The 24374-nt window shown below is 42.0% G+C and overlaps 1 protein-coding gene across 2 annotated transcripts in view; it reads right to left on the minus strand.

Annotated features, from left to right (window-relative positions):
• Positions 1–1733: 1733 nt before the first annotated feature.
• pnpla7b (patatin-like phospholipase domain containing 7b) overlaps positions 1734–24374 on the minus strand; it is a 94710-nt gene continuing 72069 nt past the window's right edge. For both annotated transcript variants that reach the window (XM_034090721.2, XM_034090722.2), the window contains exons 26-35: positions 15411–15567; positions 15024–15140; positions 14686–14755; positions 13748–13864; positions 8319–8467; positions 7984–8136; positions 7771–7887; positions 6780–6864; positions 6330–6460; positions 1734–4346 (exon numbers count right to left, since the gene is read on the minus strand). In XM_034090721.2, the coding sequence (XP_033946612.1) occupies positions 4281–4346; positions 6330–6460; positions 6780–6864; positions 7771–7887; positions 7984–8136; positions 8319–8467; positions 13748–13864; positions 14686–14755; positions 15024–15140; positions 15411–15567 (1162 nt within the window). In that variant the 3' untranslated portion in view covers positions 1734–4280. The remainder of the gene's footprint in view (positions 4347–6329; positions 6461–6779; positions 6865–7770; positions 7888–7983; positions 8137–8318; positions 8468–13747; positions 13865–14685; positions 14756–15023; positions 15141–15410; positions 15568–24374) is intronic.

Raw genomic sequence — 24374 nt, forward strand, 5'->3', positions numbered from 1 at the left:
CTTGTGAACACTAATGTTATCCACAGCACACACAGACCACGAAGTTCTAAAGGAGAACACTAGTTACTGAAACAAAACACGTTAGTGTACCTTGTTAGCTAATGTTAGCTAGCTGACATTAACGTTACACATTGCACTCATATTACTCACCAACATCTTGTAAAGCCGGTCCCGCTGCTCTTACAGAACCGAATAACTCCCCTTTCGTGTATGTACAGCTCTCAACGTGTCCAGACTTGTAGTCACCTCGTTTTATACTTTTATTCTCATTCTGAAAGAAACAGGTGAAATTTGCTAACGTGACGGCCATCTTTGTGATGAGACCAAGAGACCTGTAGTTCACTCAGCGGTTTCACACAAAAAAATGTGTAACTTCACAGTTTTACGACACATTTTAATTTTTTTGACTTGCAAAATATTCTTTTAAATTGACAAACATCATATGTGTCATTCGTGGCACAATTGAAACGGGATCAAAAGATAACCTTTCTCTCTCCATTGACTTCAATGTATAATTTTACGCTTCCGGGGTCCCATGGAGGCTCCCGGAAAGGGAGGGACTTCGCCTCTCTATAGGAAACGCCCCTATAGGAAACGCCTCCTTGCTGCGGTCTGCAGACAGACTCTATTGGTGCATCGGGGTGGCTGAGTTTCAGCTCGTGAACACAGTCAGCGATGGAGCCGGCCTCGAGTGACGCTCTGCCGCTGGGAGGCACGTAACCAACAGCAAAATACACCCGCCGCTGTAGGTATTTTTTGAATGTGAAAACTTTATTTAAATGATGTCCCCATTTTTTTTGCAAACATGTAGCCTTGGTACCTTTTTAATAGGGCGAACATGAAAACACTGGCCCTGCATGAAGTTTATTTATATGTGTTGCCGGTATGGATACATACACTACTTATATTTTATATTTGTTTTCCCAAGTGCAATGTAGGGTTAGGTTCACAAATGCAAACATTCTTTAAGCTTTATCATTCTCTAACATTAATGTGTTAAAACTTGTAGCCACCACTACTAACATTCACTTCTCTTACCCCTCCCTCCCAAAAAAAAAGCATTTAGTATGTAGCCTAATGTGAAGAAAACCAAGTTATTCTTTTTCTATGTTGGAAGTGGAGCATTTAGGCAACTGGCTACGAAGGTGGAGCGGGTTTCCTTTTGTTGTCCTGGTGGTGTTAAAATTGCACTCTTTCTGGGAAATGTTATAACCTTTCTTTATATACTGATTCGATTTTTTAAAGACTGTGGGTTAGCTCTGTGCTGTGTTTTGCTCCTGTCTCACCCCATGTCTGGATGGACACATGCAGTCTGTGGTCCCTACATGACCATTTTACGAATAAATGTTAATCCAAATTACTCTTCGTCTTTTTTTTTAATGGACAGACAAGACTATCGGTGAGTTTATCATGTTGCACACTGGAAACAACACCTGCCATTCTGCAAGGACAGGCACAATGTTCAGCAGAATTTATTAAATAAAATACAAGAACACCATAGGTATTTTACTTGAGTAAAACTAACAATACTAGAGTATACAAATACTCAAGTACAAATCGTGCATTTAAAATCTAATATAGGAAATATATCTGGGTTATTTCTTGTGCTTGATATTTTGATAAATGCATCAGTAAGCGTTGACATCTTTTCATCATTAAGTCACATAGCTTAAAAACATACTCTGATCTAACATGTATAGAACCTAAACACTGTGACAGTCATTCAGAACATGTTTTACTTTTTCATGGCAACATCAGAATCAGAAAGACTTTATTATCCCAGGGGAAAATTGGTTACAGTTTCATTTCAGATTCCAAAGAAGAACTAATCGTCTGGACTTTGCTGTTCAGTTTTTCCACAACTTTGGCTTTAAGATTCTATCAAATAGTGCATTCGTTTTAATTTAAACAAGCAGGTTATTCACTAAACATGTATAACTAAATATTCTAGAGTTTTCTACAATATTCTATGCAACTATTTCACCAAAAATAAGTAACAAAAACTGAAAGAAAACCAACAGTTTTTCAAAGCCAATGTCTACATTTATGTTTTATGTTAATGATAACATACAAATCATTAACATAAACAGAGATGGTTTTCAGAAGTCACTATACGCTTGGCACTTTTCCCTTCAGGTCATCAATATTAAAATCACAAAGCAAAACCACAGGAGCTGTAACCACGGTGATGAAAAAGCAGCTATAAAAAGTGTAATGTTACATTAAATGCTGTAGTGGGTTAGTACCAGTTTCAGGATGTCCTGTCATAATCACCCTTACAATGATGATCACCTTCTATCAATATAACTCTATTACAAAGTTTCACATTCCAGGCACCAGGCTTGCACCTGTACCAACACATGTTTAGTCGTATAAGGTGAGACCAGTGATCTGTCCTCGGGTTGAATGAATAACTTTATCCAAATTCAACAACAATACTTGGTGTAACAAGAGTAAATACACTATGCTGTGCAAACTGGCTGGGTACACGTCTATTCATGTTCATGAAAACTATGATTCACGCAATAACTGTCTGTCAGTCAGCAGGATCACAGAAACCTACTGGCCCTATTTTCATCAGACCTAATGGAAGTGAGAGGCATAGGCCAAGGATGAACGGATACAAAAATAATGTTTAACTTTCATTCACATTGCGAGATAGAGAATTTGTGCTGCATTCAAGTGTTGTCGTAATAATCGGACATAATACTTTCCTAATAGAACAGTTCTTATGAAGGCCCGCTCGAGTTGGAACAATAACTTGCAAACAGATATCACGTTGTGTTTAAACACCGAGCAAAACAACACATTGTTTCCATACCACAAATAAAAGTGACTTCCCAACTCAGTAAAGGGACCATGAGAAGAGCCTGTGAACGCACCGCTGGCTGAGTCTGCTCTTTGTAGATTCCCTCTGGGGTCAAGTTTGTGCTCACAGAAACATGCTTTCATGTCATGTTTAAAAGAACAGCTGTCATTTTTGTATTTTACCTATTTAACATTTGTTAAACCGGGACTTCCCATTGAGACTCAGCAAAACCAAGGGTTTCAAAAAAGAGCAAACATGGGAAATTAATAACATTATTCATTTTGCACCCAAATTAGTTATGCTAATATTAGCCCATTGTTTATGAATTGTGTTACACCTGTTTTATTGGATTACGTCCAATGCTGTGTTTCAATTGCAAACGTACTTGTTGAACACTATGTATACGTATCTATACTAACTGTTATAGTCAAATCCTTTTTACTGTTAAGAAAAAATCAAGCCACATGGTGTCAAACTGCGAGGAACTTTTAAACCAGCAGGTTTTTATGGAAGGCAACGGCAAATGTTTCCCAACAATTAAATACTTTTCTTCTTTTTTACTAAAGTGGTTTATTGCCATTCAAAATCCTTTGAATTTGTGCCATCAGCGGGCAGCTCCACCATGTCTTTTGTGCATTGTCGAACAGTAGTGTACATCCACAAATATTTGTTTAAATAAAGTCTGCCTTCCCTGCATGGCGGTGCTGCTGAGGAACGCTGTTAGAAATTCATTCATGATATTTATCCAATGCAAGTTATTTCGCATAGGTGAAAAAGTGTATTGTACTGTATGCTATTCTTGTTGGGATGAAACGTGGTCACCATGTGGTGTGTTTATGCTCTGAAGAGAAGATGAAAGGGGCGTTCATTCAAGGCACATCAAATGCATATTAACTGTTTTAACTTATATGTAAACATCATGAAATGCACAATAGTGCTTTATGGGTTAAGCTTATTATGGTAGGAAGCAACTATGCCTAGATCTGTTCCAGAAATAGCCCTGTATATACTATACATATTAAATGAAAATGTTCCAGTCCATTTTAAGTATGCTTGAATTGCTTGTATGTATTTGTTTCCTATTTTTCCAGAACAACAGAGCAAGGAACTGCCATACAAAACAACAAATGTGTCAAACAAGTAGAAAAATACACCGTGCTGTTAATAAACCAGTTTGTAAAAATATGTGCTTTTGATTTCTCCAATAAACCCTGGTTCTAACTGAACTGTTAGAGCACTGAAGTCTGTGCAGGAGACAGCGACACACTGTGGCTCCTCCCTGTCTTAAAACTCCCTTCTTTTGCTGAAAGGTCTGAACAAGAAGTCGCTGTATCCAACTAAAGTCCTGCTGAGTGTGTTAGAGGAAGACTTGAGCTACCTGGCTGCTGATTGGATAAGAGTATACGCTGCATGTTTGAGAATTCCTTATCGGTTACCAGAAATACTGCCTTTACATGCATGTTTTTTGGAGTCATGGTGTAGGACTTAGTGCAGCATTTTTGGGCCGGCGTCGAACTCGGATTTGAACTTCCTCATCCTGTGAAACAGAGAAAACAATCATTACTATAAATTAATCAGTGGTGTAGAGTACATTTACTCAAGTACTGTTCTAAAGTAAACATTTTAGAGACATGTACTTTTGAGTATTTCATTTTTTGCTACTTTGTAATTCTACCCCACCACAGTTCAGAGGTACATGGTGTACTTATACTCCACTACATGTATTTAATACCTTTCGTTACTTCACAGATGTGGATGAATGATGTGAAATATAACCAAGTGTTGAATCAGACTTGAGTTCCACCTGGAGTAAATCCACCAGCTACCTTGCAGTCTACAAAGTACTTCAGACTAGCTGCACCTTCACCAGCTTTGAGAACACTTTCATGATCAATCATTATAAAACATATATACAGTGGGGCAAAAAAGTATTTAGTCAGCCACCAATTGTGCAAGTTCTCCCACTTAAAAAGATGAGAGAGGCCTGTAATGTTCATCCTAGGTACACTTCAACTATGAGAGACAGAATGGGGGGAAAGAATCCAGGAAATCACATTGTAGGATTTTTAAAGAATTAATTGGTAAATTCCTCGGTAAAATAAGTATTTGGTCACCTACAAACTCCACTATGGCAAAGACCAAAGAGCTGTCAAAGGACACCAGAAACACAATTGTAGACCTGCACCAGGCTGGGAAGACTGCATCTGCAATAGGTAAGCAGCTTGGTGTGAAGAAATCAACTGTGGGAGCAATTATTAGAAGATGGAAGACATACAAGACCACTGATCATCTCCCTCGATCTGGGGCTCCACGCAAGATCTCACCCCGTGGGGTCAAAGTGATCACAAGAACGGTGAGCAAAAATCCCAGAACCACACGGGGGGACCGAGTCCATGACCTGCAGAGAGCTGGCACCAAAGTAACAAAGGCTACCATCAGTTGCATCCAAAGAACACCACACCTACTGTGAAACATGGGGTGGAAACATCTTGCTGTGGGGCTGTGTTTCTGCAAAGGCACCAGGACGACTGATCCGTGTAAAGGAAAGAATGAATGGGGCCATGTATCGTGAGATTTTGAGTGACAACCTCCTTCCATCAGCAAGGGCATTGAAGATGAAACGTGGCTGGGTCTTTCAGCATGACAATGATCCCAAACACACCGCCCGGGCAACGAAGGAGTGGCTTCGTAAGAAGCATTTCAAGGTCCTGGAGTGGCCTAGCCAGTCTCCAGATCTCAACCCCATAGAAAATCTTTGGAGGGAGTTGAAAGTCCGTGTTGCCCAGCAACAGCCCCAAAACATCACTGCTCTAGAGGAGATCTGCATGGAGGAATGGGCCAAAGTACCAGCAACAGTGTGTGAAAACCTTGTGAAGACTTACAGAAGACGTTTGACCTCTGTCATTGCCAACAAAGGGTATATAACAAAGTATTGAGATGAACTTTTGTTATTGACCAAATACTTATTTTACACCATAATTTGCAAATAAATTCTTTAAAAATCAGACAATGTGATTTTCTGGATTTTTTTTCTCATTCTGTCTCTCATAGTTGAAGTGTACCTAGGATGACAATTACAGACCTCTCTCATCTTTTTAAGTGGGAGAACTCGCACAATTGGTGGCTGACTAAATACTTTTTTGCCCCACTGTATATATATTATTCTGAAATGGACCAATCTGCACAATCACTACTTTTACTGTCGCTACTTTCACTATATTTTGATGAGAATACTTTTCTACTTTTACTTGAGTAACATTTTGAATGCAGTACTTTTACTGTAACAGAGTATTCCTACACTCTGGTACTTCTACTTTTACTCAAGTACAAGATCTGAGTACTTCTACTTTTACTCAAGTACAAGACCTGAGTACTTCTACTTTTACTCAAGTACAAGATCTGAGTACTTCCCCCCCCCCTGCTATTAATGTAGACATGATTGCTGTGGTAATATGACATAATTGAAACCCTGAGGAGTAAATTCATTAACAGTGAGGAAATGATGTAGTTTTGTACACACAGTTTCAGCAGTGTCTGCTGTCTCCTCTTCTTCGGTGTGTTCACTGCCCTGAGTGAAGGCTTCGTAGTCGGAGAGCGCGCTCTCCAGGGCCTCCTCATCGTAGTCCGTCTGGCAATCATCAGACAGCGCCTCTACAGGCACACCGTACAGCAGACAACATGAGCATCTTTTTTCACTATCTTCTTCAACAAATGTTTTACAAAAATGACTGTTTGAAATCATAAAACGTTATCATTATATAGATTTCCAAAAGGATGATTTATGTATTTTTTTTAAAAACTTTATCCTTCTGAGAGCTTTAGAGGATGGACATAGTGTCCCGTGTTTGAAGTGGATATAGAATAGTCAAAATCAAAAACAGTATTTTAAGGAAGATCCACAAGAGTTTATATAAATATAAAACATTTTTGATGCATTGGTTATTGATTACAATATTTTCTGATAACTAACCATCGATCACTGGATTCTTGACAGGATCGATTCTCGACACTATCTCTGCCAGGTCTGTGAAGGACGCGTTGGGACACGTGACCACCTGAAAGACACAAACTGCATTACTCTAAAGTCAATCCGTCTGTTTTCTTCCTCCTTTACAAATCAATTGGCATCAATTTTGTTTTTAAACAAGTCGCTGTGACTTTGTGCTGACAAAGCCTTCACCTATTTGATAATTCAATGGCTTACCATGACACCACTGGCACTAAAATGAGTGCATTTAAAGATGCACTCAAGTGTTTGTAGTCACTAGTGTCACTAGAGCATGGTTTGAGAGTAAATCCTGGTTCTGTGTAATCCTGCATGCCACAAGCTAGGTGACGTGTAGAGGAGGGCACTGCATATAATACTGCACATACAATAAGTAAACACAACCATGAGGATACAAATTCAGATCAGCAAGAGTGACATTACATATAACTTCCAATAAACCATTTAAAGTAACTAATACAGAAATTACAATAATTAACCAAGTTAATTGGTGTACAGAGAAAAAAGGACCCAGAACAGAGCCTTGAGGGACCTCAGAGGTTCATTGACAGGTTCTGAATGATGTGAGCATGGGAAGTGCAGAGACAGAGACTGCTAGTTGTTGAAGGTTATGAAGGAGGTACTGGTGATTCACCGGATAATTATGAATAGTTGAAGCATCTAAAAATGTAGCAATGCAATGTCAATAATAAAAAATTACAGTGAGCATGTTAAAACTCTTAAAAAGAAGCCATAGGCTGGGAACAACATGTGTGTTGGGCCTCACTGCTGCATGAACTGAATCTCTGACCACATAGAGAAATTGTATTAACCACATTAACAAGAAGAGAACAGAAGGACGAACCAAATTAAGAACTATGAGATACATTGTGCCTTTGGCGCGTAAAACAAAACATGATCAGTAATTCAAAATCTATCATAGTCTAGGTCAGTAGTTTCTGCAGTTTGCACTCACATGGCCAGTTTTGGTCTTGTGGAACTCCTCCTGATGTCTGTCCTTCAGCATGCTGTCCACCACACCACTGCGTTGCCACACGTCGAACAATGTCTTTCCGTGCTGGTACCCCACCTCCTGCACACAGGGAGGTTGGGGGTCAGAGGGAGATTCTGAGCCCCAGGTGGAGGAGGCATGGGTATTATTACATTGAGGAACAGAGCGAAAACTCACAGCGATCTCGTCAAACTTGCCAAACTCCAGTGTGCCGTAGTGGTCGATGGGTGGCCGGATGTACTCGCAGTACTCACTGTCTTTGACCTGCTCCAGCTGCTGCACACAGCACACGTATGCTAGCCGGGTTTGGATCTCTGCCATGTTTAGGACCTGGGAGGTAACAAGAGTCGAGTCTTACAGGGCTGCGAAGGCCGATACTCACCATCGGATTACTTACATTCCACCATTTTCACATACTCTCCACTATTTCTCTCAAATAATATCAATAAGTGATACAATAGTCGTTTTCCCACTTAGTACTAAAAATAGTACACATCTGACATGAATAGTACCTTGACTTTCTCAGACAGAGGGTTGAAGCGTTTCCATAGCAGCCACCAGCCGTTCAGAGAGTCGCCATAGTTGGTTAAGTTGGTTTCATCCCGACTTCCAACATCGATTGCAATCACAACCTTGGCCCCCATAGAGCGAGCCACGTCCGCTGGAACAACACGAGACCAACACGTTCATTCTCTCAGGTCCTGATTATCTTCTTTTTTTTGGCTTCTTATTGTGAGCATGAGGTTTAACAAGAGCACACAATTATTACCCAGAGTTACAACTGGTTTGGAATCTTTTATATAAGATATTTATGCTTTGTTTTTTGCTTACTTTGTCCTGTACATTTAACGTAAAGGAGGAATACTTTGAGTTTACACATTAAAGTGTCAAGGTGTTGGGGAATACAACTACAAAAGTGTAACTTTATACAGGTTGTATACAGTCTTATTTTGTCACCAGAAGCAGCTGATGAAGTCTAACAACACTTCAGTAATGTGTCCTGAGTCAGCATAGGTTGGGGTTGAAGGTTAAAGACAGAACATATTGGGGGGGGAGTTTGAAAGCTCCGTATGAGTCTCCAGGCTACTTTAGCCACTACTAGTATAAAACATCCAAATCTTCAAGCCAACTTTCAGGGGTCGAGTGGAATTGTGGGTAGGCAGCACGTTTTGACCAAAAAAACAGTGTGAGGAATTATTTTGTTCTGATTTGTCAATTGTTATATAATTACAAATGATTTATTTTAACTTAAAACGCAAATTAAAAAAAATTATTAAAATAAAACTGCTGCATCAGTCCTTTTGTTTAGCTGATTTTGACAATGTTATATCAGGTCAATGGATAATCAGTGGTGTACAACTTATAAGAATCCGGTAACACTTTACAATAAGACTACCCTTATAAAGGGTTTACGAATAGTTTGTAATTCATTTATTAATTCGGTTGTGAACACTTTATAAATCATGAATAAGCTTTTATAAGACATGAGATAAACAAGGCAACTGTGACTGGTTGCTTGCCAAATAGTGAGCCCACATTTATCTGTACTGCTAAGCCTTATATTGGCTACCAGAGGCATGACAGGGGGGAAGCGAGAGACCAGCAGAAAAAATGGTTATTACAAAAAATTATATAAATTAAAAAATATATAATAATTTGAAAAATGATTGATTCGAAAATAATATGATACAGTACAGTACAATTACGTCTGGGTTTCTGTGTTTCATTCAAGCTCGGCTCTGTGTGTGTGTGGAACGAGCCATTTTGTGTGCGTGCACGAGCGAGAGAGAGAGAGCGCACCGGTACCGGAGATCGTAGTTGTTAGCTTCTGGTGCTAGCGAGCTACGCTAACGGAAATAAGGAGCTTTTTCCACAACAAGGTGGAGGAGAGCCCTCTCCTGTCAGACTGAGAGGCTCAGTGAGCTAAAGGACTCTCTGAGTGTTTAGATAGTTAAATTTAGTCTCAGTTATCTCAGTGGGTCTCAAACGGTTTGGTCACGATTTATGTAAACAATTATTTACGAGGCACACGTTTATATGATCATTATAGTTATAAAAAAATAAGAGAATAAATGAAAAACAGGTTTGAAATACTAGTAAAAAAATAATAAAGTTTAAAAGGGTGATTTGTAAAATATCCATAAAGAAAAAGTAAATCTGTTTACAGATCTGTTTCATATGGATTTTGAGAGATGTATCGATAGATCTCTTAATGTTGCTCTCAAAGTGCACCAGATTGATGCTTTTAACTTCAATATTTAAAAGAATCCCGGGGGAGCATGCCCCTGGACCCCTTATGTTAGGTCCACTCCCCACTTATAAATATAGCACTTTATCCCTGCTTACACCTATATGCCGTGAGCTGATTATCGAGCCATCATTGTAACAGTCGCTGGTGTACTGTGTATTTGCGTGGGGAGTGTTGCAGTAGAACATTTCACTGTAGGGACCGGTACATTAATGGGAAACACTAAATGTTTGAGCACCCTCTATGAAACGTCAAGCTACTGTGGGGTAGCTTGACGTTTCATAGAGCAACACACTCTCACTCCCTAAGCGTCCAATAGCGACGTTTGGTCAGTGTCCGTGGCGTCCAATTGTGACGCTCCTAGGCTCCTTCAGCGTCATAAAGGGACGCAAATAGCTTTCAACTGATTGCAATGTATTCCCATCTGCGTCGGGATTTGACGCTCATGGAAGCATGGCATTCGTTTATGTCGGCTGCTCTTAAAGGCAATGTGAGCGTCCATTCCCATTGGATAACGGAGAATTGTACACCCGGAAGTAAGTATTCCTCTTACTGTCGATTGATTTTACAGTGATATCTGCACTACTCATCGACTAAAAAACACCAGATTATCCTTGCTAATTACACAACATTGATTGTTTTAAATTGTGTGCAATGCTTTTGTATTTTTCCCCTTCGATTCGGAGAAACAAATATTTTTTCTGAGTAAAGGATGGCAGAAGACACTACACTACCCAGAATCCCCAGCTATCGTTTGGACTACACCATGTGCTCTGTTTGACAAACCCCGTTTTTTTCACCATTCATTCCGATGGCTGGCGTCTATGTCACATGATCTTCAAATTTCTCCCTGCAGAAAAAGAAAACATGGCCGAACTTCGTTTTATTATTGGTGTAAAATGCCTATTGTAAAGTTAGTTTGGCCATTAACATGCGTTTTGATGTCATTTGATGCGAGAAATATGAGTTGTTATTTCAGATTATGTGTGCAGTGGATGTACATGATCTTTAGTTTGCTAGTTATTACGAAGATTACTTCAGGAAATCGCGACGTTTTCATTGTTACCAAGGTGGTTGCTAGGGACGCTGCTATCGATATTATTTCTGTTATGTTGTGTAACTGTTTAATGGTGTTATCTTTATTGCTACCCCCTTCCCCGTCAATGTGTTGGTCCACAGCCTAAACATATTAGTTTAACAAAATCCGCATCTAAAGATAGCCTACGTTATTTTCCCCTGTGCAATTCCAGTCTCACATCTCAGAGCACATCGTCATTAACAAATACCGGAAACAGACCGCAAACATTTAAAAAAATAATACTTTATTCAGAGTGTGCTTGCTTTTCTCTTTGAAAGTCATCACATAACGGCATTGTAATACACGGTTCGGCTGCATTACATATTACATATCTGCTGTAGTTCTGTATTTATAGAGCCCTGATGAGAAGACAAACATGAGGAACTGAAAACGTGACGTGGATCATATCAGCCATTAAACAACATCTTACATTTCTTTTCACACAATACGTCTCCTTGCAGTATCAACACTAATTCGGCTCACTTTTATATTTGATCCAATTGGTAGATAGGCTGTATTTACACCATAAAGGTGCACAGCTGATATAAAGGGACACCTGGTGGTTAAAGCATGTTATTGAATGTAATTATTTTTATTATTAGATATTAATACGATCCCTATAAAGTATATTCATTACTCGTTATTCTCTACTAATAGTTAATTAAAGACTGTATGTAATGACTATTTTACACATCCCTTTCAAGATTTCAAGATTTTCTAAGGTTTATTGACATATCATATAGGCCTACACAACTGTGGTGAAGTTCTGCACTGAATGAAAAACTTGGGTTGCAGGTTCCTCAACAGTGCATTACAAGACATCTATCAATATTTGTGCATACCTCCAGCAATGTTAACTATGTTGAAGCACTTATTTTAACTGATATTATACATAATGTATTATACTCTTATAAGATGTACGTAGATATTTCATCTCCGGCCTTGTCAGGTATTGAACAATCAATAAATAAAGAACACAGAATTGTTGAATATAAAACACAGAATTTGTGTGATTATACTAAATGATTTTCAAATAAACACAACTGCATATTTAACTGTTACACATGCTGATGTAACGCAAATGTTCCAACTTGGGATCAATAAAGTATATCTTATCTTAAGCTGATCGATGGCTATACTGCCATATTTGCAAAATGTGCCTCTGAACCTTGACAAGTGCATGTTTCAGGCTTATCAATTAATGTAATGTAATGTTATCACAGGGGTCACAAACATAAGACCAGCTGTTAAATAAAGCTCTATCTTCTGACCTTAGCTGGCATGTGGGTATATATATTAATACTGCCCATAATGGGCACAAGCAATTTTCACCCATTTATTAATTATATGTTTTAAATGTGAGTGTTTCCTGTCCCCTAAACCTCCAGGGATGTACACAGTTTAATACTGGCAACTTCTTAGTATGGGAAATACGAAAACGTCTTTTAAAACTACAACTCCCAGTAGAGACATGCCATAGAGAACATGTTGCGAAACAGAATAGCCAGCATGTGTAGTTCTGGGGACGGGGTGGGGGAGGGGGGACGCGGTGGACCCGTTCAAATCCAGTTTTGGACAGTCTGCCGTGGTTCCATCCCATTTCAAGTGCTGTTCGAGAATCGGCTTAACCCTCGGAGCACACTCTCCAATCACAGAGCTTGAGGACTATCACGGGGTTTGTCAAACAGAGCACATGGTGTAGTCCAAACGATAGCTGGGGATTCTGGGTAGTGTAGTGTCTTCTGCCATCCTTTACTCCTGGGAATGGACGCTCACATTACCTTTAAGGGCAGCCGACACAAACGAATGCCGTGCTTCCATGAGCGTCAAATCCCGACGCAGATGGGAATACATTGCAATCAGTTAAAAGCTATTTGCGTCCCTTTATGACGCTGAAGGAGCCTAGGAGCGTCACAATTGGACGCCACGGACACTGACCAAACGTCGCTATTGGACGCTTAGGGAGTGAGAGTGTGTTGAGAGGGTGCTCAAACATTTAGTGCACCCCCAAAAGAAAATCTCTGGCGCCGCCACTGAGCCTGCAACCCCATTTTAAATGTGCAGTGTAAAACAGGCTCATTGCAGCCACTAATGCTGTGATAAGAAGACACACTTTGCCAAATATCAGCATTTTCTTTCTTTTCATTTTTTTTGCACAGATTGCAAAGTGGCAAAGTATTATAACTTATTGTTCTAGCAAAGGGATTGCACAATTGTATTATGTATTTTTTTTTTACCACACATAATTATGGAGCATTGTTCTATTATCACTGTTCTAGCAAAGTGATTTTTAAATTTTTTTGAAAGGAATGCTCACGTTCATATTGATGTATTTTAATAAATGTGACTATTTCTGTTGGGGGGGGCCCGACTTTTTTTTTTCTCCAAAGGGGGGGCCTGACAGAAAAAGTTTGAGAACCACTGAGTTATAGGAATAAGTCCCCCCAAAACAGATCTATACTGCCGAGTCTATAATGGTGTACTATATTTCTAACAAAGTTGAATTCCTTTAAAAAGTAGATGTTCCAATACCTTGCTATACATTGAATACATCCTTTCCCACTTATGTGAAGCAATACAAGCAGTGAAACCCCCCCCCTCCCAATGTCCCTCACCAGGCAGGTTGTTGATATATCCTCCGTCCATGAGTAAGTGTCCATCTTTGGGGTCACAGAGCGGCGGCAGGTAACCAGACAGGGACATACTAGCCCGGACATATCGCCACAGAGAACCTGAAGACAGAGACAGGACATCAACATGTTGAATAATAGAAAAAAATACATTAGTAGAAATAGATAGCTGACTGTAAGCAGTTTTAAAACATACTGTACATCAGATATCCAAGAAATAAAGCAACATAGGGATGTTTTTTTTCATTATTACTCTGTTTTGCTAGACCTGTTTTTCCACCCTTTAAGTGGAGTAAAACATGTTTTTAGGGGGGATTCCATAAATGAAATATATTCACATTTGGTACAGTGGTGGAAGAACTACTCAGAGTTCTTGCTTGTTCTTCTAAAAGTGGTAATTTGAAAGGGTTATGGTTACAAGCTTAGATCCTGCATTCTACATCTTACTTTAGTAAATTACAAAAATATTGGCATCAACATATGCTAAAGTACCAAAAGTAAAAGTACTTATTAAGGGTAATTGTCCACTTCAGAATCACATGTTAATACATTACTTGATTATTATTGTTATGAAATGTGGAGCTACTATAGTTTTTTTGTAATTTGCTGCTTGATATCTTAACCTATAATTAAATGTCAATGTTTGTTTATTAGTTTATTTATATTTTGTATTAGCTGATAATCTAAATCTGTAAAGTAACTAGCAACTAAGTCCATCAAATATATTTAGTGAAGTAAAAAGTGCAACATTGGCTTCAAAATGTACTGCAGTAGAAGTAGTGTAACATTAAAATACTCAGGTAAAGTAAATATACTTCATAACATTTCACCCCTAACTTTGCAATTTTCTAAATTAAGAAGCTGGTTTTTTAAATCAATGTATCAGAAGATTTAGATGAAAAAGAGCCAGAAGGCGCTCAGACCGTCAGTGTGCGCCCTCATGCAGGACGCTGTGATGTCAGTGGTGATGTTGAAGTAGGGCAGCCACAGGTCCTGGCAGAGGAAAGGTGGTAAAGCAGACACAATTATATGTCATAAAGTATCTGCTCTCATGAGTTATTAATGTTGCTTTGTCACAATTAAACCATATGCATAATGTTAAATAAAAAACGAAATAATCCTCATAGCAGGGCCGGTAAAAGTAGTTCAAGGGATTTGGAACAATACCAATGATCTCTTAAATTTGGCTTAGTCTATAATATCCTATTTGCCCGACTGCTTACGTCATTTTAAATACTTTAAAAGAAAACCATCACCGTACCTCTATCTGTTTGCCCTTGAAGACGGAGCTGATGCTGGAGTTAAAGGACGCTCCAGAAAACATGGATGTAACAGGGTATGTCAGATCCCAAATCTTCTTAAAGAAGGAGTTCATATCCTGAGAAACAGAGGAAGTTATTAAGGGAAGTGAATAAAAAAGTGTAAACTATTAGACTCAGCTTTCCTCTGAAAGAATGATGTCTTAAAAATAGTAATAACAAATGTTAAACTAGTGTCAAGAATACTTCGTAAATATCAGAGCTGGGGTCATAATAAATAGACCAAGCTCTGGATGAAAATACATTTTTTTTATAACAAAAATCTAAATCTAAGTAACATTCGGCTTTTCCATTTAATTAAAAGTGCATTTGTATCTTCGTCCACACACCATGGCCCACTCCCGAGCCCGGACCCTCATGCGGCTGTTGCTCTTCTCCTCAGCGTACAGCGCTCCCATTAAGGAGCCGATGGAGGTGCCCCCCACCATGTCCACAGGGATCCCCGCCTCATTCAGAGCCCGCAGGATCCCCACCTGAGAGCAGCCCCTGCAGAGAGACAGGCCTCATGACATCACAGGGTATCTGAGATATCACATACTGCTGAAGATTCTGACACACGCACACAAGTGCAATGTAACCTGATTGTTACCCCCCCCAGAACTCCCTCCCCAGTTACATCCAAAAGGCCAACACTGCAGTTATTATCACAACTATACAACAACAACAACAACAACAACAACAACAACAACAACAACTACTACTACTACTAGTACTACTCAGCCTACTTTCAGCTACAGAAACCAACTATTACATTATTCAGCTATTTCAGGATATTGAGGCTATACAGGTTGTTTATATCTTTTTTAACTTTTCTTTTAAATATTAAGCTTAATTACTAGTATTCCTACTCCAGCATATCATTCACCATGTCAGTGCAATGCATTTTAGCTGTAACAATTTTGATTACAATCTTTTCACTTTTCTGTATTTTCCCGCTAAGTTCAGGAACACACTTACTTGGTTTCTGTAGCTAAAAGCAGCTACAGAGACCATTCAACTATTAAAATATTCAGATTTTTCTGCATTTTCAGCCAAGTTCAGAAACACATTTTTGCAGCATACAGCATTCACACGCATTTTCAGCAGGAAATGCATTTTCTAGTTAATGTTGAAGTGGAGATTTACAAGAAATATTTTAACTTCTACTGTGTAAAGGGAATACTGCTGTTAAAAAGCACCTTATTTGTTTGAAGTGTTTGCAAACCAAATGTTATTGCACTTTTGTTCATTTCACAGTACTAATCAAATAAAAGTACGCAATACACTACTTTTGATAGGTGGCATCCTAGGGGAACTGCCGGAGATCATACGCAAGGCGGCGGCCTGCAGAGATCTCCCCGTTCCCCTAGCTCAGGAGAGGTGTGCTCCGGAGGACATGACCAGAGTTTTTTCCCGGGTGCAGACGGTCGATATGGCCACGCTTCCTGGCCATCAGGAGGTTCCAGGATGGGGTGGCGGCGAACCCGAGGACCCTGAAGGCTCCGGTGGCCACATTTGTTCCCCTCACCAAGGTGGAGGGGTTCACAAATGCTGGTTTCCCAGCCACCCCTTCTCTGGAGCCGAGCCTGACGGCGTTTTTTGGGGTAAGACAGGCCAACATAATCGCCGGACGGCGCCCTACGTTGAGCTCCCCCAGAGACCAGTATGTCGCCCGCCAGGCCGACCGGGTGCACCAGTGTGCCTTTCAGGCGGCGAATAACATCCAGATCACAGATCCAGCGCCACCTCTGGCTGCAGCAGGCGTCTGTTACGGAGACGGCAAAAAGTGCTACTGGACGCTCCAATCGGACCCCAGTTCCACGCTATGGTGGAGTCCATGAAGACCGCTGCATGTGATCATGCAGAGCTGCGTGTCGACTCGTCAGCAGCAGCTGATCTCTCTCTCCCGTCAGATTAGACTTGTCTGTCACATAAGTGGCGCAAATTGCGCAACTTATGCGGTATTGCGCTAAAGGGAAATTATTTTTACCGGAGAGATTTATTTTTGCCGGTCTTCAGCATATTTTACCGGTCATAGTCCGGTAATTACCAGCTAACGGGAACTCTGGTGTGTATAAGGCTGGAGCCACCACACAGAGGAGGGATGAGAGTGTGTTTTCCTCTGGACGACCTGCTATTTGCTGGCTCGCTCCAGGGAGGAAGTCGCTTTACAGACGGTACATCTCGTATCGCATCTGTCAAAGCCTGGGTTTCATAATGAATTGGAAGAAGAGCTGTCCTCTTCCCTCTCAGACAAACGTTTATCTGGAGTGGAATTAAACTCAGCCAGCAGAGCGCGTGGCTCTCGCGGCAGCGAGTGGAGGAACTGACAGCTCTCCTCCGGCAAAACCTGAAGCACCGGCGTGTCACATCCCGCAGCGTAGTGACAGCCCTCTCCGTGAGGGCTGAAACTTGGAGTTTCAGGCTCTGCAATTTCCCTCATCACCTCATACCTCAAAGACCGTACCTACAGGGTTACTTGGAGAGGGTCCGAGTCCGACCCTTGTCAATTAACTACAGGGGTCCCTCAGGGCTCTGTTCTTGGTCCCCTCCTCTTCTCCCTGTACACAAACTCGCTCGGATCTGTCATTAGCCGGCATGGTTTTTCATACCACTGCTACGCTGACGACACCCAATTAATTCTGTCCTTTCCCCGCTCAGAGACCCAGGTCGTCGCACGCATCTCTGCTTGTTTAGCTGACTTGTTTAGCTGACATCTCTCAGTGGATTCAAACTCATCTCTTTCGACTCCACCTCGAGCGATAGAATTACTTACAAAGAACTGCTAACAGAGCACTTATATACTAATAAAGGACTGGCTTATCTATAGCCAGTTGAGTAGCACTTGAAATACTTGGCTCTATGAAACCTGATGTACTTTATGATTCTGTTTTCTTCAAGGTTGTGTCTTCCTGGTCGAATGTACTTATTGTAAGTCGCTTTGGATAAAAGCGTCAGCTAAATGCAATGTAATGTGATACAGCTGCTCAGCATGACGTCAGCTGGTCACGTGTTGATCCCCCTGGGTCTCCCCCGCAGGAGGAGTCTCCAGAGGTGGTTCATTCACCCGTGCATCGACCCAGTGCGTCAGGTAATGTGCTGGAGCTGTTCTCCGGTTGGGAAGTATTCCAGCACTTCGCCCCGTTGCTGTACAATCAGACGTGTGTTGATTCGCACAGACAACAGGCCACGGCTATGGAAGCAGCCTACCTCAATCGCCAGGGAGGAGTATGATCTGCGCAGCTTCTGAACGCAGCCAGGCGGCTGCTGTTCTGGGCGCGCACACACGTTGCTCTCCATCAGAGCAATGTATATTCCCGGCGAAATTAACAGAGGGGCTCGCAGAACGCAGCAGCCGTTATGCGAGGAGTACGGAGACTCAGACCTGTGTCACGCGCACTGGCGCCTCAGTGGGATTTGGCTTTGGTGTTACGCGCACTAAGCAAAGCCCCATTTGAACCTGATCAGGTTCCCCTTAAACTGTTTTCAGCCAAAGTAGTAATGCTTTTGGCTCCATCAGAGAAAAGGGTGAGTGATTTGTCTGCTCTCTCTGTGGCTCCGTCAGGTCTCCGGATCCAAGGAGATGGCAGTTCAGCTGTTTTACGGCCTAACCCGGCTTCATGCCTAAGGTCATCACAACTCTTTTCGAGTCAAGCGTGATCACCCTGGCTGGCTTATTCCCCCCTCCTCACAGGTCGGAGGAAGAAGCCACGTCTCATCTCCTCTGTCCTGTGCGCGCGCTGTCCTGCTATGTAGCACGCACGGCTGCCTGGCGCCGTTCTCAGCGCCTGTTTGTGCACTATAGAGAGCGCTTGATCGGGCAGCCTCTGTCTGCACAACGGCTGTCACACTGGCTGTGTGAGGCGGTGTCGCAGGCATCCTCTCCTCTGGGGTGGAGCCCCCGGAGAACATCAGTGCGCACTACACCAGAGGAATTCCTCCTCCACGGCTTTGCACGGAGGAATGTCAGTGGAAGATATTTGCACTGCTGCATGTTGGTCTTCCCCCTGTTCATTTATTCAATTGTATTTGAGGGATGTCTCCCTTTCCTCTCTGACACACCCTGTACGAGGGTCTTGTCAGAGTGAGTGACGTCAGGGATCCAGCTGGGCGCTCTCCTGCCTGTCTGCACGCAGGGAGCTGCTGTTCCCCCTCTTTTGTCGCTGGACAAAGTATGACCTTCGTCTCTACTTCTCACAGCGGCGGGTATGTATTGTTCCCAGCCTTCGTCCCCTCATGGAGAATATTCATGCTATATTCCAGGGACGGTGATGCGCCTGGCGCAATAGGCATGGGTTATTATCTGAGCAGGTGTGTCTGTGCTTCTAGTGCCGGGCGGACCCAGTGGGGCGCAGACTACATCTTGCTTCGCCCTTAACCCAATAGCGATAGCCTTAGAGGGCGAAGCCATATGAAATAGAACTGAGGTTACCTAACTGTAACCCAGCTTCTATGAGTAAATGGTGCAGCCCTCTAAGCGCTGGGCCCCACTGGCTCCACAAATAGCTGAAGAAAAGTTGTTTTGTGTGGGAGCAGATTGTCGGGCCTCCTTTCCATTTATACCGGAAGGAGGCCCGTGGGTGGGGCCCACCTTGCGGGTGGGCGTGGACTACAAGTGTTTCAGTGCTGCGCGGGTGCGCAGGGGGATTACCCAATAGCGATAGCCTTAGAGGGCGAAGCCAATACTCATAGAAGCTGGAGTTACAGTAGGTCACTTCAGGTATTAACCAAAAATGTAAGAGAAGAATATCCTTTGCCATAGGGAGGACGAACAGATAAGGAGACATGATAACACTGGAAGCCGGAAGGTATAAAAGAGGGGAGCAGCTGACAAACAGTACAACTCCATGAGAGACGTTTTTACAAACTTCAGAGGTGATAGTATGGATGCAGAGGACGTTTTATATGTACAGTTAATTTTATTTTTTGGGAATTTCATTTCATATTTAGAAAAACAAATGGGCTAACTCCAAACCACATTTTTAAATATTTTTAACAAGGGTTAAAATAGTACTATATTAAAAGTATTGTGAATAAAAATAATTGTTTGCTTGACAAATATTTCATCGGAAATATGAAACTGTATTTTAATTTTATGTAATTTTTTATTATTATTATGACTTTGTATATCTGCCCCCGATGTCGAATTTTTCGTATACGAAATAAACTTAACACAAAAAGAAAGGAAATGTGTGTTTGGTAGATTATTTCTAAGTTAAAACAATGCTTCTTGGCAATACATCCTATACCATTGGAAAGCCTGTTTTCTTACCTTTCCAATGGTATCACATTTGTGAGGAACAAGTATTTGTGGGATGAGCAGCAGAGCTAGGTTTGTGGGGTCCGCCCATGAAAAATGTGACAAATCTCAAAATGTGACAAATCTCCTCCAAACAGCAGCTGCCAGGAGCCTGCCATGAGTGCCCTTGACCGTCAGGCCCACTTGCACTGGAACCTCTACATGTGGAGGAACATTATGTTCAGAGCACTGGAACCTCAACATGTGGAGGAACATTATGTTCAGAGCACTGGAACCTCAACATGTAGAGGAACATTATGTTCAGAGCACTGGAACCCCAACATGTGGAGGAACATTATGTTCAGAGCACTGGAACCTCAACATGAGGAGGAACATTATGTTCAGAGCACTGGAACCTCAACATGAGGAGGAACATTATGTTCAGAGCACTGGAACCTCAACATGAGGAGGAACATTATGTTCAGAGCACTGGAACCTCAACATGAGGAGGAACATTATGTTCAGAGCACTGGAACCTCTACATGTGGAGGAACATTATGTTCAGAGCACTGGAAGCCCAACATGTGGAGGAACATTATGTTCAGAGCACTGGAACCTCAACATGTGGAGGAACATTATGTTCAGAGCACTGGAACCCCAACATGTGGAGGAACATTATGTTCAGAGCATTGGAACCTCAACATGTGGAGGAACACTATGTTCAGAGCACTGGAACCTCAACATGTGGAGGAACGTTATGTTCAGAGCACTGGAACCTCAACATGTGGAGGAACGTTATGTTCAGAGCACTGGAACCTCCACATGTGGAGGAACATTATGTTCAGAGCACTGGAACCTCAACATGTGGAGGAACATTATGTTCACAGCACTGGAACCTCAACATGTGGAGGAACATTATGTTCAGAGCACTGGAACCTCAACATGTGGAGGAACATTATGTTCAGAGCACTGGAACCTCTACATGAGGAGGAACATTATGTTCACAGCACTGGAACCTCAACATGTGGAGGAACATTATGTTCAGAGCACTACCACCTCAACATGTGGAGGAACATTATGTTCACAGCACTGGAACCTCAACATGTGGAGGAACATTATGTTCAGAGCACTGGAACCTCAACATGTGGAGGAACGTTATGTTCAGAGCACTGGAACCTCAACATGTGGAGGAACACTATGTTCAGAGCACTGGAACCTCAACATGTGGAGGAACATTATGTTCAGAGCACTGGAACCTCAACATGTGGAGGAACATTATGTTCTGAGCACTGGAACCCCAACATGTGGAGGAACATTATGTTCAGAGCATTGGAACCTCAACATGTGGAGGAACACTATGTTCAGAGCATTGGAACCTCAACATGAGGAGGAACATTATGTTCAGAGCACTGGAACCCCAACATGTGGAGGAACATTATGTTCAGAGCATTGGAACCTCAACATGTGGAGGAACACTATGTTCAGAGCACTGGAACCTCAACATGTGGAGGAACGTTATGTTCAGAGCACTGGAACCTCAACATGTGGAGGAACGTTATGTTCAGAGCACTGGAACCTCCACATGTGGAGGAACATTATGTTCAGAGCACTGGAACCTCAACATGTGGAGGAACGTTATGTTCAGAGCACTGGAACCTCTACATGTGGAGGAACATTATGTTCAGAGCACTGGAAACTCAACATGAGGAGGAACGTTATGTTCAGAGCACTGGAACCTCAACGTGTGGAGGAACATTATGTTCAGAGCACTGGAACCTCAACATGTGGAGGAACGCTATGTTCAGAGCACTGGAACCTCAACATGTGGAGGAACATTATGTTCAGAGCACTGGAACCTCAACATGAGGAGGAACATTATGTTCAGAGCACTGGAACCTCAACATGTGGGGGAACATTATGTTCAGAGCACTGGAACCTCAACATGTGGAGGAACATTATGTTCAGAGCATTGGAACCTCAACATGTGGAGGAACGTTATGTTCAGAGCATTGGAACCTCAACATGTGGAGGAACGTTATGTTCAGAGCACTGGAACCTCAACATGAGGAGGAACATTATGTTCACAGCACTGGAACCTCAACATGTGGAGGAACATTATGTTCAGAGCACTGGAACCTCAACATGTGGAGGAATTTTATGTTCAGAGCATTGGAACCTCAACATGTGGAGGAACACTATGTTCAGAGCACTGGAACCTCGACATGTGGAGGAACGTTATGTTCAGAGCACTGGAACCTCGACATGTGGAGGAACGTTATGTTCACAGCACTGGAACCTCAACATGTGGAGGAACATTATGTTCAGAGCACTGGAACCTCAACATGAGGAGGAACATTATGTTCAGAGCATTGGAACCTCGACATGTGGAGGAACGTTATGTTCAGAGCACTGGAACCTCAACATGTGGAGGAACATTATGTTCAGAGCATTGGAACCTCAACATGTGGAGGAACGTTATGTTCAGAGCATTGGAACCTCAACATGAGGAGGAACATTATGTTCAGAGCACTGGAACCTCAACATGTGGAGGAACGTTATGTTCAGAGCACTGGAACCTCAACATGAGGAGGAACATTATGTTCAGAGCACTGGAACCTCAACATGTGGAGGAACATTATGTTCAGAGCACTGGAACCTCAACATGTGGAGGAACGTTATGTTCAGAGCACTGGAACCTCAACATGAGGAGGAACATTATGTTCAGAGCACTGGAACCTCAACATGTGGAGGAACATTATGTTCAGAGCACTGGAACCTCAACATGTGGAGGAACGTTGTGTTCAGAGCACTGGAACCTCAACATGAGGAGGAACATTATGTTCAGAGCACTGGAACCTCAACATGTGGAGGAACATTATGTTCAGAGCACTGGAACCTCAACATGTGGAGGAACATTATGTTCAGAGCACTGGAACCTCAACATGAGGAGGAACATTATGTTCAGAGCACTGGAACCTCAACATGTGGAGGAACATTATGTTCAGAGCACTGGAACCTCAACATGTGGAGGAACGTTATGTTCAGAGCACTGGAACCTCAACATGTGGAGGAAAATTATGTTCAGAGCACTGGAACCTCAACATGTGGAGGAACGTTATGTTCAGAGCACTGGAACCTCAACATGTGGAGGAACATTATGTTCAGAGCACTGGAACCTCAACATGTGGAGGAACATTATGTTCAGAGCACTGGAACCTCAACATGTGGAGGAACATTATGTTCAGAGCACTGGAACCTCAACATGTGGAGGAACATTATGTTCAGAGCACTGGAACCTCAACATGTGGAGGAACATTATGTTCAGAGCACTGGAACCTCAACATGTGGAGGAACGTTATGTTTCAGAGCACTGGAACCTCAACATGTGGAGGAACATTATGTTCAGAGCACTGGAACCTCAACATGTGGAGGAACATTATGTTCAGAGCACTGGAACCTCAACATGTGGAGGAACGTTATGTTCAGAGCACTGGAACCTCAACATGAGGAGGAACATTATGTTCAGAGCACTGGAACCTCAACATGTGGAGGAACATTATGTTCAGAGCACTGGAACCTCAACATGTGGAGGAACGTTATGTTCAGAGCACTGGAACCTCAACATGAGGAGGAACATTATGTTCAGAGCACTGGAACCTCAACATGTGGAGGAACATTATGTTCAGAGCACTGGAACCTCAACATGTGGAGGAACGTTATGTTCAGAGCACTGGAACCTCAACATGAGGAGGAACATTATGTTCAGAGCACTGGAACCTCAACATGTGGAGGAACATTATGTTCAGAGCACTGGAACCTCAACATGTGGAGGAACGTTATGTTCAGAGCACTGGAACCTCAACATGAGGAGGAACATTATGTTCAGAGCACTGGAACCTCAACATGTGGAGGAACATTATGTTCAGAGCACTGGAACCTCAACATGTGGAGGAACGTTATGTTCAGAGCACTGGAACCTCAACATGTGGAGGAACATTATGTTCAGAGCACTGGAACCTCAACATGTGGAGGAACATTATGTTCAGAGCACTGGAACCTCAACATGTGGAGGAAC

The sequence above is a fragment of the Pseudochaenichthys georgianus genome, chromosome 9 (genome assembly GCF_902827115.2).
Source record: "Pseudochaenichthys georgianus chromosome 9, fPseGeo1.2, whole genome shotgun sequence".
Taxonomy (NCBI): Eukaryota; Metazoa; Chordata; class Actinopteri; order Perciformes; family Channichthyidae; genus Pseudochaenichthys; species Pseudochaenichthys georgianus.